This window comes from Maylandia zebra, linkage group LG22 (genome assembly GCF_041146795.1).
Source record: "Maylandia zebra isolate NMK-2024a linkage group LG22, Mzebra_GT3a, whole genome shotgun sequence".
Classification (NCBI taxonomy): domain Eukaryota; kingdom Metazoa; phylum Chordata; class Actinopteri; order Cichliformes; family Cichlidae; genus Maylandia; species Maylandia zebra.
In genome coordinates, this window is record NC_135187.1 from 6,129,799 (window position 1) to 6,143,488 (window position 13,690).

At 42.6% G+C, this 13,690-nt stretch overlaps 1 protein-coding gene across 7 annotated transcripts in view; it reads left to right on the forward strand.

Moving 5' to 3' along the window:
* Nucleotides 1–1,425: 1,425 nt before the first annotated feature.
* The window catches only part of col11a2 (collagen, type XI, alpha 2), a 41,307-nt gene continuing 29,042 nt past the window's right edge, over nucleotides 1,426–13,690 (forward strand). For 2 of the 7 annotated variants that reach the window (XM_076879738.1, XM_076879737.1), the window contains exons 1-2: nucleotides 1,426–1,989; nucleotides 12,724–12,885. In XM_076879738.1, coding sequence (XP_076735853.1) covers nucleotides 1,872–1,989; nucleotides 12,724–12,885 — 280 coding nt within the window. In that variant the 5' untranslated portion in view covers nucleotides 1,426–1,871. The remainder of the gene's footprint in view (nucleotides 1,990–12,723; nucleotides 12,886–13,690) is intronic. The other 5 variants (XM_076879736.1, XM_076879741.1, XM_076879743.1 and 2 more) reach the window with 5 other exon arrangements.

Sequence of the window (13,690 nt, forward strand, 5' to 3'; positions counted from 1 at the left end):
AGAAGAAGAAGCTGAGGTGTCTGAACACATATTTATTACTTTAGGTTTTTAATTTGAAATGTGAGAAGTGCTCGAGCAGTTTACACAGCAGCACGGGACGTCATAAACACCTGTTAGATACTGTAAAATATCTACTTCAGTGTCTTTGTACTACAATTTTTTAAAATTTATGATGTTCAGTTGCTCTTGACTCATCTCTGGTAATTTTGGAGATGACAGGTTGTGGTTTTGTTGGCAAAGAGTTCATTATGTCTTAAGGCAGCATTCCTTAGCCATTAAAAACATGCCAGTTATTTTCATCTTTGCATGATATTGTTAGTAAGGTACAAGAGTAAGGAGGGTAGCTACTAAAGATTCACTCAAACTGTGTTAACTTTGGTATTTAAATGTCCTGTGGTGACTCTTAAATCATCCTAAACCACATCAGCTTTTTGCACAGTTAAGGTCAAAATCTGCGATAATCAGATGTACAGTATTTACAAATATTAAAAGGCTGGAAATGTACATTAGTTCTTTCCATCCTCGTCTGGACCGCGCAGGAAAGGAGGGAGAGTGAATCATTCTTGAGCTTGAATCAAATCTGAGGAAGAAAGGCTGCCATCACATGGTGCCATCTACTGCAAGATGCACATGCAGGGCAGACAGATAGAGGTGGAGTCCTGACTGGCTGAAATCTGGATGGGAATTAATGGATAGTAATGAGTGATCCTCATTGGACATTTGTGCTGTTAAATAAATGGATGAGTACAATGTAAAACCATCAGGTTTACGTTCTTCAAGTGTCTCTGAAGCATAACTCAGAATTCTTCCAGTACTAAATTCATTTTTTGGGTTTATGCCTTGAGACTTTGGAGTCTCTGCATGTTTTCTTGCATGCAAACATTTTTTCCTTTTAAGCATCAGGCTTCATCATACTCTTCAGTTTCCCATCGCCATCCAACACCTGCAAAACAAGGCCACGTGGGGCTGACCAATCAGAATAAGGGTAGAACTTCGAGGATTTAGCCGAGGGGGCGTGGCTAGTAGCGCGGACAGACGTTTGATTGGCTGACTCAACGTTCATTCAGTTACTCTGCACAGCAGCCGTCTCATCCTCAGTTTACCTGAACAGCCCTGCTTGCTCTACAAAGCCTGCATTTACCTGTCGCAGGTACAGACGCAGAAAGCAGGAAGTGGCAAAGATAAATACTCATCTCAGTAATTTGGGCTTTTCAGAGGGAATCGAGACGAAGACAAAAAGGACACTGAGTTAATAACTCAGAGTTAACAGAAAAGCTGAAACATCTTTGCAGCTCGATCATAAGAAAAGACCCAGTTTCCACTCCCAGACTCTCCTCGTACACGTACTTCTACGTGCGCCCGGCGCGCTATTACGCACGCCCTCTCCCTCCCTCTCCACCTTTGCCATTCTCTCTCTCTCCCCCCCCCTCTGTCTCTCTCTCCACACACACACACACACACATACACAACCGCTCTCACTCTTCGTGGGAGAAAGTAAAGAAGGAGAGAGGGAAAGAGAGAGAAGGGAGAGAGAGCGTGATTCCAGGTCTCTCTCTGCTCTCTCCACTTTGGGTACTCGTACCCAATCTGAGTCAATGGGGCTTCAGTGCTAGGGATTAAACTTCAATATCAAATATATTTATTCACCCCAAACCCATTTTAGTCTTTAGGTTTGGTGCATTAATATAGGTAACTCATTAAGGAAGGTTTCCGGAGAAAGGTAAAGACGTCTCCAGAGGCGTGCTTTTTTGTCTGTTTCCTCACAGAAGGGTCAGTCGGGCTCCTCTCGTCGGCTGGCTTTCTGTGAGAGGATAACTTCCCCCATATCCCACATTTACAGCTGACCCAGGCCGGAGAACTACTGCAACACTATGGATATTGGAGCTTGTCCCTTCCGGAAGAAACGGAGACCATGGCGCATGGACTTCTCCTCCTTCGCCTTGGTAACCGTGGCGCTCGCCCTGTGCCAAACAACTGTGGTTCAAGCAGGTAAGACAGATTTTCCACTTTTTATTGGTGATGTTATTTTTATTCTTTAAATAACATTTAAAATATGGTTTCCTGTTTTTTTCTGTCTGAAACGCCATCTGTTTGAATAAACTGTGGCCGTAATGAGTCTGTATCTCTCCGTTATGGGACGTTTGCGCACCTGACGTGCTTCTTTACTTATTCCCAGAAGAATGAGGGCAGTAGTGCCCCATCAGTGGGCCCCACGGTATCCAAATATCTAAATCTGTTTGGTATTTGCTGCATGCAAGAATTACGTCTTTAGACGTTTATATTTTGAGGACTTAAAGGACTTATTCCTAAAACGCTCTTTTGTGACTTGTGTTTCTCTTTGGGGCCTGAATCTGAACCATACTAACGACTAACTGCTGATATCGAACTGATATTGGTCGGAAAATATTGATCAGGTGATAAAGAGGTGTCCGATTCTGAATCTGAAAAAAAGAACGTATATTCTCGGGCATTCTGTATTTCTCTATGACCATTAACGGCCTTTATCAATTTAAAAAAATAATGCCTTCAAAGAAGCTGTTAATTTCCCATTCGTGGAATCTGTCTTCCTCTCTGCATTCAGACTTCTGACAGGTGTCATCATCTGTTCCTGTTACGAAACATACAGATATTTTTTTATTTGTTTGTTTTAATCTGATCAGTTTCTTTGTGATTTTCCTCCGATCTGAACTCTATGTGCTCTGTATTAACCTGACCTTGTTATCTAGAGTTCCGAATAGTTCTGACAGGATGGTGCTCATTTCTGTGCCCCTACCCGGAGTGGGGCATGAGATAAAACGGTACAAAGTCCTGTTTGGTAGTTTCTGATGAGCTTTGTCGAATAAAACATTTGGTTTGTTGGATTCTAGTATTTTTAGGGTTTTTTTCTTTTATTCTGACTAAATATTGGATTCAGTGTGCACTGGGCTACCAGCTGGAACCATATGAATGTGTTTACCAGTTCAGCCTGTGCACCAGTCCATCCATCACTGCCTCTGGTTGTTCAAAGAGGAGGGATTTCTGAGGGATCTCAATAAGACAAAGTGAACTTTATTCCCAGCCAACACCCGGCTGGTTTTCCAGGATTATTTTAGTTTGGGATTTTAAACTGAAGGAATGATCCGTATGCGCTGCTGTTCCTTGATAGACCGCTAGTCGTCTCAAGTTATTTTTAACAGAATCCATTTATCCGCGTTTATAGTCTGGATTAGTTCAGACAAAAATCGTGCATTTGATGCTTTTTAGTTTTACCTGAAAAGAAACTCTTTTTTTTAAAGCGTGGCACAAAAAAGCTGTTTTAGCGCAAACTGCAACTATTTTCATAATAATAAAAAAATAGTTTTTCACTTTCTATTTGCGTTTTCATGAACTTTTATAATTTGAAGCAGTTGTTGCTTTGGACGTTAACAGGTTGGCTGTTGGCACAGTTGCAGCAGTTTACGGACCGCGGGGGCTTCTGTGGTATAACTCGCCTCCTCCACTGTATTCTTTGGCCGCGTTTCCAATTTCAGATTGCGAGAGGCGATTGCACCTTCCAGCCGTGTCCCGTGTGTATTTTGGAGGCGGGAGCCTGAGACATTTTTGCTTTTCATGAATAGGTTGTTATGCGGCGGAGCAGCTCGGTCGTCGGGGTTCGGAATTGAAAGCGAGCAGTATCTGCGCGTGTGTGCGCGCTTTGTGCACTTGTGTTTGCGTATGTGCGTCTGCAAGCTATGGCTGTTTGTGTCCAGCTCAGGGTGTGGAAACGTATGCCTCATCTGCATGAATGTGCCTCTGTGTGCAGCAGCCCGAGTAGGCTGTGAGCGCTTATACACCAAATCACAGGGTTTCGTTTGCTGGTAGGAAAAAAGTTTTATAATCACCTGCTCTGTGATAATGTCAGCGTGACGCAAGTAAAACACTCACGCGACCTCTCAGGTCTGTGCTACGTGCGCGTGTGGGGGTTCCTGCTCGCACTGGCCCCGTGCACGGACTGTTGCGCGTTTCTGTGTGCGTGGTGTGGCTCAGCAGCAGATGTCAGAGTAAACTGTAACAGCGCCACACTGCGGCGGTGAAATGCAGATTCAGAGGGGTGAAGATGGTCTGAATCTCAGATGTTTGCTCTCAGATGTGTCCTGAGAGAATGAAGACGTCGCCATCACCCAGAGAGCAACACGCCCAGAAACACATGAAAGCAGAGTTTTGTTCAAAGAAGCAGAAATTCAGAGGCCAATATTTTCTTGACATGGATGTTCCTCAACCCCATTTCAAAGGCGACCGCTCCTCAAAGGGCAGTCTGTCTCACTCAGGCTAAACATAACATACTCTGCTCTCTCTCCTTCCCTCACTGCCAGTGAATAGAGCCACTCTATGTGGCGGTGGAGCAGGAGCCTGACAGCTCATTCTTGTGATTGAATGGAAGTGTGTGGTATTTCAGCCGCACGTGACTCAGTTTAGCAGCATTAACCCTTGGTTTTCCCCTACCCTGTCATCATGTTCCCCTGGGCCCCTGATGTGACACATCTATCCTCTTTCCTCTGTTGTACTTTTTTTGCACACTTTTCTCAGAGTTTTTACACTTGGACATCAGGACCCTTCCCCCATCAAATATCTACATTTTACATCCAACAGCCATCACTTTAAAAATGAGATAACGAGCTCTGTCTAACCACAGTGGGGAAAAACTTGCAGTTACAATATCTGGTTTAGATTTTTCTCAGAGACTTTGTAAAACAGTAAACTTTCAGCTGACTTGTGCCCTAAGTTGAGCCTTGCAGGCAGTTCTCATGCACCCTCTCATTCCATGTCTACTTTTGGGATGAATAAATCTCCACCAGTGCTTAAATCTAAACCTAACCATATGTAATGTAAAGTGTCTTTGGTGGTAGAACACGACGTGTGAGAGCAGGTTGCCTGAAATGCACAGTTCAGGGCAAACACAGCCCATGTTCTTAATGCCTGTCAGAATGCCATCTAATAGCCAGCAGTTCAAAAACTATTAACAAAGTGGAAGCTGAACAGTGACACAGATATCACAGCGCAGCCTACACTGTGCACGGTTTCCTTTTCATCTTTAACACTTCCTGTGTTTCCTGGATTCGAGCCTCCACAGGTTGTCCTCACTCTTGGATTGATGCGTTATTGAATCCAGTATTGTAACAAAATGTGTGACACGCTGACCTACTCTCTCAGTCTAGACAAGATTAAAGCATGCATACGTCAAAGCTGAGATATGCTGAAACACTCTCAGGCCTCATTTCTAGCCCACGACATTCCCTCAGACGGTGAATATTTGAAATCCTTTCTCAGACAAAACCACATTAGCACTGCAGACTGGAGCGAGCTGAAGATAGTTGGTCTCGTTTCCACAGTTTTATAGGTGATGATTTAGCGGTTTGTGCGTGGGGATAGTCGTTCTTGGGAGACATTCTGTTTGAGCAGAAGATGTGCAAGAACGACGTGAGAGCGTGCCAACTTTATAATGACAGGCTGTCTGTATAGGATGCTATTCCTAGTCACTGTTATTTTGCTGCTTCAAGGAAGTTGATGTGGGAGGGTATGGAGAGCAGCTGTGTGATTTTACATGTAATGTTAATGTACATCTTTTTTCCAGACATCAATGCTGTCTATGCATTTGAAAATAGTTTTAAATTGTGGCTTTAACCAGTTATGTTTTTAGACTTCACTGGAAAATGCTACCCTGAAGCATGAACGATGACAGAAAAGCACTTTGAAGGTTTTTGGGGCTTTACATTTTCTTAATGCAGTAACCACCAGCTGTCCCACTTAATCCTGCCTCTAAATCTGTTTGTCTTTATTGAGCTCACAGGTGGAGTGGCATTTATGGAGTTTATCCCAGCGTGTATTGTGTGGAAGACAGGGAAAGTCAGAGTTAATTCTATAATAACGACAGAATTTCTAGTATTCAGAGTCGGTGTTTTCAGATTTACAGAGGTGTCTTCAGACTTTATCCCCTTCTTTCTTGGAGTTCTGAGGGTTGAATGCTTTAAATGTTGCAGTCCTGAAGGCATAATCTTCCCGCATAAGTAAGAATCTCAACACAACTTTACAACGAGTCAAAGTTCTCACGCATTCCCCCTGAAGTGGTGTTTACCCGCCGACGCCTCACATGTGTTCCTGCAGCTAAATTGTTGCCACAGAACACACGATGAGGGTGTGTGTGTGTGTGTGTGTGTGTGTGTGTGTGTGTGTGTGTGTGTGTGTGTGTGTGTGTGTGTGTCTGTGTGTGTGTGTTAGGGGATTTCCAACTGCTTACTGCTCCCATTCCTCTCTTTCTTATCGCCTCTTTGTCTGGTTCATTCTTACTTAAAGTGTTTGATTTATGGTAAATTTATTATCTCTACTGTGGATAATTTCAGATCTGTGTTAGTTTACAGCATTTAAATGGTAAAATATAGATTGTGGGTAATGTGCAGTAGCAGTTTTCAGAAGGTCTCTCTGTGAAATGATCCAGTTTATGTGTGTGGAGTCTACAAACAGCTTTTATAACGAGAGAATTGTGTGAACCCACATGGACTGGCACTGATGCTCATTTTTCTTTCTCTGTTATAAAAGTGTTCAGTGTAACGAGTGCTTTTCAGTTAAAAGTGTAGATTGTGATGTGCGCTGTTCAGACTTGTGAAGAACATCCAGAGCTCAGCTGTGAAGGCCTCTCATTCAGCACAGGGGCACCAACGGTCTTAAGACTGCTGTCTAATTTGTGCCTTTTCTCTCTGTCTGCTCTGTGTGATAGTAAGTTACAGGGACTCACTCGTGACTGCCTCCTGCTCCGGGGCCTTCTGGTCCCGGGTAGGCCTTGTGGTGTCAGTAGTCACCCTCAGATCCAAACTGAGACTGCGGCCTGCAGCTTTGAAACCACACACGACTCTGCATGATACACGTTGGCATCATCGGGGACGCACACGCAGACTGGCACAGACCACATAATGGCACACGGGGAGCTGCCGTACAGTAAATGTTGGCACTGCCCTGCAGTTACTTATAAACCACACGGAGACTGTGATTCATTAGTGCAGATACTCTAAACTTAGTGGCAGGTATTAAAAGCTGAAAACAAAGTATATGAGATTAAGTATAAAGACAAAGAGATGCTTTGTTTGTTTTCTCAAAGGAATGATTGGACTTACAGTACAGTTAACACTCACTGAGCGCTGACTTTAAAGGACCATCATAGATGACAGGATAAGCAAAGAAAGCAAAAGAGACGCCCTTTAAAATAAGACCAAGTTTAGTAGAAATGTTACGACCCGGCTCAAAAGCTGCAAAATAAAAAAAGGAGACGAATACCAGAGTGTTAGTGAGAAGAGGTTTTAGCTTAAAATGGCACAGCAGGCTGGCTGAACTGGCTGGTGCCACCAAGACAAAGACTAGTGAGCTCCTGGGAAGCTTGCCTCAGGTATGCTTTTCTTCACACCTGAGTAGGCGTGGCCAATTATTACCAGCTGAACACATTGAGGAGATCAGGGGCTGCAGAGGGGCGTAACAACAAAGGTTTTTCTTATTTTCTTTCATATATGTACTGGTACAGTGGCAGATACTCATATTAAAAATAACATTATCATCTTCTACTTCAAATAACTTCACAAACTCGACTTGCTTTCTGGATCAGAGTAGGATGAATGGCAATAACTTGTATGTTTTAAGGGGATTAATTGTTCTTATTGAATTATGATATTCTTAATCCATGTGTGTTACCTCCAGTGTTAGTTGCTGACAGCAGAACAGACAGCAGCAGTTATCTGCTACTGTCTGTTCAGTTTCTTCTCTTTTTGGCCTCCTTCAGGTTTTCAGGGAGGATTTACTGACATCCGTGTGGTACAAAGGCGAGTCCTGCTTTGGTTTTCTCTCTTTCAGTTACAGATTGTGTCACATGGTGTAACATTTATGTTGCAAACAGCCACACACTGACTTAAACCAAATAAATCATGTCAATTCAAATAACTCCCTTTCTACGGCACGGCTTCTCATAATGGATTTTCTGTCTGTATACACAGGCATTATAAATAAATCATAACTATAGAGCAGCATGTTGGAAATTATAACCTGGAGCCTGAGCTGCAAGCCTCCGTGGTCAGCAGGCTGGATGGAGACACAGCTGGTGATCACAGAACAAATTTTATGAGACAGTTTTTGAAAGTAGTTTTAATTTTTAATTTTTTTAAAGAATTTTCTTATATGAGTGACTCTAAAGTGCTTATCTGTGTACATGTGTGTGTGTGTGTGTGTGTGTGTGTGTGTGTGTGTGTGTGTGTGTGTGTGTGTGTGTCCATTGTCAATATAGCACTTTTCTTGCTCTTTGTGTCTGACAACGTTGTAGTTGTGTAAAGGTGAGAGGTGAGAGGTCATAGTGTCAGCTGGAGTGTGTGTCTGGTATTTGGCACAGCTGTACCAGAAATACAAAGGGCATGCACACACACAGGCACACACACAGGCACACACACAAATAATCTTAGGCACAAAGCAGTGGAGAGGGAAGCAAGTGAACTCAGTCACCTGGTAAACCAGTTTCAACAAACAAAGCTACTGTGATATTTAATTTAATATTGATATTTAATATTTAACCCATAATTTTGTCTTTATTTCTTTTATTCTTTATTTTGATGTTTTAAACTTTTTAAACGTATCCAGAGTGTCCTTTGAGTCATTGTACGTCACGATAAACTCTAATCCAAGAAGCACTTGTACAGAATGAGTGGATGGATCGGACGCGTGTCACTATGAGTCGCTTGTTACTAATGTTTGATATTTTTGGAGTTTTTTAAGGTCTTGTGCTCTTTATGAGGAACACAATGAGCTTTATTCCTTCTCTGCGCATGCTTTCCTCCCCAGTAATCCTCTTTCTGACGTTATGTGCAGACAGAGTTTAATCTGCGTGTCCAGCTGCTTTGTGTTTTCTGTTAAGTCAATGAAGCTGCTCGTTAGCAGAGTGTACCGACTCCTGTTAGCAGTTTATCTCACACTCCTGTGAGTGTGTCTGTTTGCACTGAGTGTGTACATGTAAACACATATGTGTGCTGGTGTGGCATGTGGGACTTCAACAGGCCTGACTGTGCTCATGTCACAGTTAGTTAAGTCTCTTTCGGCTCCATCTAGTGGTGACTCTGGGGAATTGCAGCAGTTGAAACTATGGAGGAGCTTATTGCAGTTTTAGCTGCACGAGTCATTTTACAGTGTGATCGCCACCCTGAGTATCACATGTGTTTCCTATCACAGTGGAAGAAGCTTGTGGTCTGCGTGTTTGGTCAGTTGTGGTTTGTGTGTAACTGGGTGGCTCCCAGTGTAACAGGGACAGGATTGTTTCAGTCGTGGGGCACCTGTTCAAAAATACATCTACTCCATGCTCCAGGCTCATTATACACTGAACAGCAAACCATTATTCCAGACTCGATGGTTTAAGGATAAAACACACAGACCGAGTCTGATAATCTTTTTAAAATATATTGTGGCAGTTTTCAGTTTCACTTAATAGATGTTTTCAGTGTTTACACTTGCTGTGTTCAAGATAGATAGATAGATAGATGTTCTCTAAATGTTCAGGCTGTCAGTAGGTATACCTGTACAGGCTACTGTAATGTGCTCTCAGGTGGCTGGGAGCCCCGTTTCCTGTCTTAATGACAGCAGAGTAATTAGCCCACATTTACATCAAAAGGCTGCAGCCATCTGTTAGCGCTTATGGTACGAACGAGCAAGGAACTGGGAAGAGGAAGGAGAGAGAAGTGAAGAAGGAGAGCTTGTGCCCCTCGGCCGTCTGTTTTCTTACCTTGTCTAATTTCATTTTTGCCACTCCTCGTCTCACGTATAGGTGCAATTTTCTCTGTGTGTAGCTCTGTGGCCCAGCGTGTTATTTTTGTGGGTGCGTTTTTGTCCTGATTGTGGTCCTTTAGGCAGGAAGGGCCCCGTCTGCAAATGTGAGCTGGACAGGGAGTCGGGAACAGAGCGGCACATTGTACTGGGCGTACTGGGGGAGCTCGGGGTGCAATCCGATCCAGTATCCTGCCATCACAGAACCAAGCTGTCTGCTGTCACACACACACACACACACACACCACTTTTGCCTGAACCTCTTCTCTGTCTTTTTGCTGCAAAGATCTGCAAAAGACTTCAAAGTTATGCAGATAAACAGATCAGCATCCTCCAGGTCCTGGAAAGTTTTTTAATTAAGGAAACTCCATTGAAAGTCAGGGAAAGTATGGAGCCTAGTTTTCTCCAGTTCGTTCTTTACCTCTTTTTACTTTATTATATCATGTACAGCTAGTGCCATCGAGACACCTATGTCTGGAAATGAAAAATTAGAAAAGGCTAGAATTTTTTTATATTATTGAAGGACTCTTCTTCATATGTGTTTTCTGTTTTAACCTGTCTCATGTTTCCACTTTCACTAACTTCAAGCAGAGTGACGTTAATGGGCTGTGGTTGAGGAGCCAATATTAATGCACCGTTTGCTCTGTCTGAATAAATATTACAGTTTGTGGGCACGATCTCATAAACTGTGCCCCTGATAAACTGGGTGTCACCTAAACATATGCACCTCTGATGGGACGAGTGTGATTTGAGGAAACCACAGTGTAAACCTCATAAATGGCTGATAAACACAATAAACAGCCTCACAGTGTCACAGTACGAGCCGCCGACTGTGGATCTTTATGTTTGACAGCAGCAGACAGGTGACACTGAGGATCTGTGCCAACTTAAAGTCATTTATGATGCTGATGTAGTCAAACTGTTTCTTTTTTCTGATTCTCTCATTCACACTTTGAATGTGAAACTTTACTCCTGATTCTGTCTTCGGAAGTCTGATGAACTTTGTGCCTGATCGTTAGTTTAGGAAACACATGTCTCACACTGTGCGGTGATTTTTCACTTCTCTGCTGTTCACATGTTTGGCTGTGATGTCCACAGTGGCAACAGTGGCCCTGAGTGAGTGCCCTGCTGTTATATGGTCCACTGTGCTTTTTAAACATGCTGAGGGTGGAATAATTACAGGTTGTCTATAAATAGGTCGTTATTTGAAGTACGTGGAAATGACGGTTTATTAATGTGGCTGCAGGGTGAAAAAAGTAAAAGAAACTTGTCATGTAGAAGATGATACATCTTTTTTTTTCTGTCATTTTTTTGTACCAGAGAAACGTGTCAGTGATGCTGTGAGTTTATTATGAGAGGTGCCACAGCAGGGCTGGCTGTAAATGAGTTTAATTGGTTGTTAACAGTAAAGTAAGCTCAAACACAGAGAGGCTCGCCAACACTGAGGGAGGATGGAACTGCCTCACTTTAAAACCTCAGTGAGATATGCTTTATAATTAGACTTCACTGGGTTTTTATGCAGGCCAGTTGTTTTCACGCCTTGGCAGCACTTGTGCCATGTGTATTTATTATTCTATCTAAGTGGACAGCAGAGTTCCCAGCAGCTCTGAGCATTTCATAGGAAACAAACTTCACTGTTATTTTTTTAAGTCTTCAAATGAGAATCATGTAGATTTGTACATAATAAAAAACTTCTGGACCTGCTACAGTGACAGTATAACGTCTCCCTGATGCTGCCAACAAGCAGCCTTTTTAGGATTCAACACCAAGTATTATAAATATCAAACTATCCAGCCTTAAAACATGCCAATAATACAAATCAATACTTCAAAGATTCTGGTTTTAAGCAGAAATATTCCTGATGTACAGGGAGCAGCACTTCTGCTTCTGCTGTTACAGTTCTGTTTGTTAAAATTGATCATAAAGGGACTCACACCCTGAACCCCAGAGGTTCCTCAATGACAGTGCCTTTGAGCAATGTGAGAAAGTCAGCCGCAGAAACAGACTGACTGACCTCCGATGTGGAGACGGGATGTGAGGCTGTGTGTGTGTGATTGTACGATGTTCAGGTATGTGTTGAATATTTGTCGAGCGAGCGCGTGCATTCCTGCGTGTACGTGTCAGGGGGGGACTGTGAAATGATTGTGTGGTGTCAGACAAATCTTCGTTTGACTCAGCGCGATCACGTCAACAGCCGCTTGTTTCAGCTGCTCGATAAGCGCGAGCAGAATAGACGCCACTGTCTACGCTCTGCATTAAACTGAGCTTTCCTGTACCTGCCCTGCACTGCTTCATATATGTGGCTTGGACCGCCGCCCACTCGCTCTGACACAGGGCCTCCTTTCTTACATTAAACCTAAATGTACAGTGGCGGCCATTGTGGGCATCTGCTGGACCTGATCCTATATCACATTAGTGATTCGAGAACATTTGAGATCGACCTTTTTGATTCTCTGGGGAAAATTGCAAAGAATGACTGCAATGAAAAATAAAACTGCCCTTTTTTGTAAAATATTTGGTAATATTAAAAAGGTCTTTTCAGTTATTTCTATACAGCTTACAGGATGGACAGCCTTCCAGAAAGCTATTAGAGGAAACAGCTGAACTTACAATATTTAGGTCTGCTGTGGAGTAATCGTTCAAGGTCTGAGGCTGTTTTTTTCTCACTCAAGAAAAAGAGTTAAGTACTCTGTGCAGAAAAAGCTGTAATTCAGATTTTATCTCTTTAGTTTCCATTGTTCTGAAAGCTCCACAGACCAGTTTGTGTTAATGATGACTGTGTGTAAGGTGCTGATTTAGAGTCATGTTGCAGTATTTCTAGCAACTAAACCATCAGCCTTAAGATTTTACTTGTTTACTTAGTGAACGTCACGTCTTAAAAATAACCGTAATGACTGTTTTCTTTGCTTGTTTCTTTGTCATTAGACCCGGTCGATGTGTTACGGGCTCTGCAGGTTCCCTCTCTCCCTGAGGGTGTGAAGAAGGTCCCTGGCTTCTGCACATCCCGTCGCTCCAGCAGCCCCGATCATGCTTTCCGCATCACCAAGAAGGCCCAGATCTCCGCACCCACCAAGCAGCTCTTCTCAGGTAGGCCTCCACCCGGCTGGGCGTCAAAGTGTTAGAGTCTTTGAGCTGACTGGTTTGTAAAGAGCCTCAAGAATTGTTTTTAACCTTATACACAACCTAATTGTTTTTTGTTGTTGTTTTACTTTACTTACTGAGGTGACTGACTTCTATAATATGATGTAAGAATAAAACGTAATGACATTATCAGAGGTATTCTCTCACACTTTTCTCAAGATGATTAAAGTAAAGCTGCAGAGTTCAGCCGTTCACGGGTGAATACACCTGATATGTCATCGATTCGGTTTACACGGTATTTTTCTTAAAAAATGCAAAATGGGTGCAACAATTTATTAAATGTGCAAACCTACATGCACAGTATGTATGAATATATGACACAAAAACAGCTTGAATATTTGATATGACTATCATTATTCTTCAACACAGTCTGAACTCTTAATTTAAGAAGTCTTTAGGACATTCAGAGCTCTCCTTCGGATGCTGTTCTCCGTTAAAGTGCATCCACGCTGCTTCGATAATGTTGAGTTCTGGGTTTATTCTGCCCAGGAATGCTTCACTGCTCCAGATAGTTTTCTTTTGACCGGTTACTTTCCTATTTTTTCACATCAAGGTTCACATCATGCAGTGATATATTTTTAGAAAGCAGCTCTTGTAGGTACAAAAATTTTAAGTCAAACTCTGTTATGTTTTTCAACTATTTCAAATGGGAACAAATTGAGTTTTGATGACAGTCTGGTGGTAACAAAGTGCCTGAGTTATTTTTAAACACAATTCTAGTTTATCCCACGAGTTTGGTGCCTTTTATACG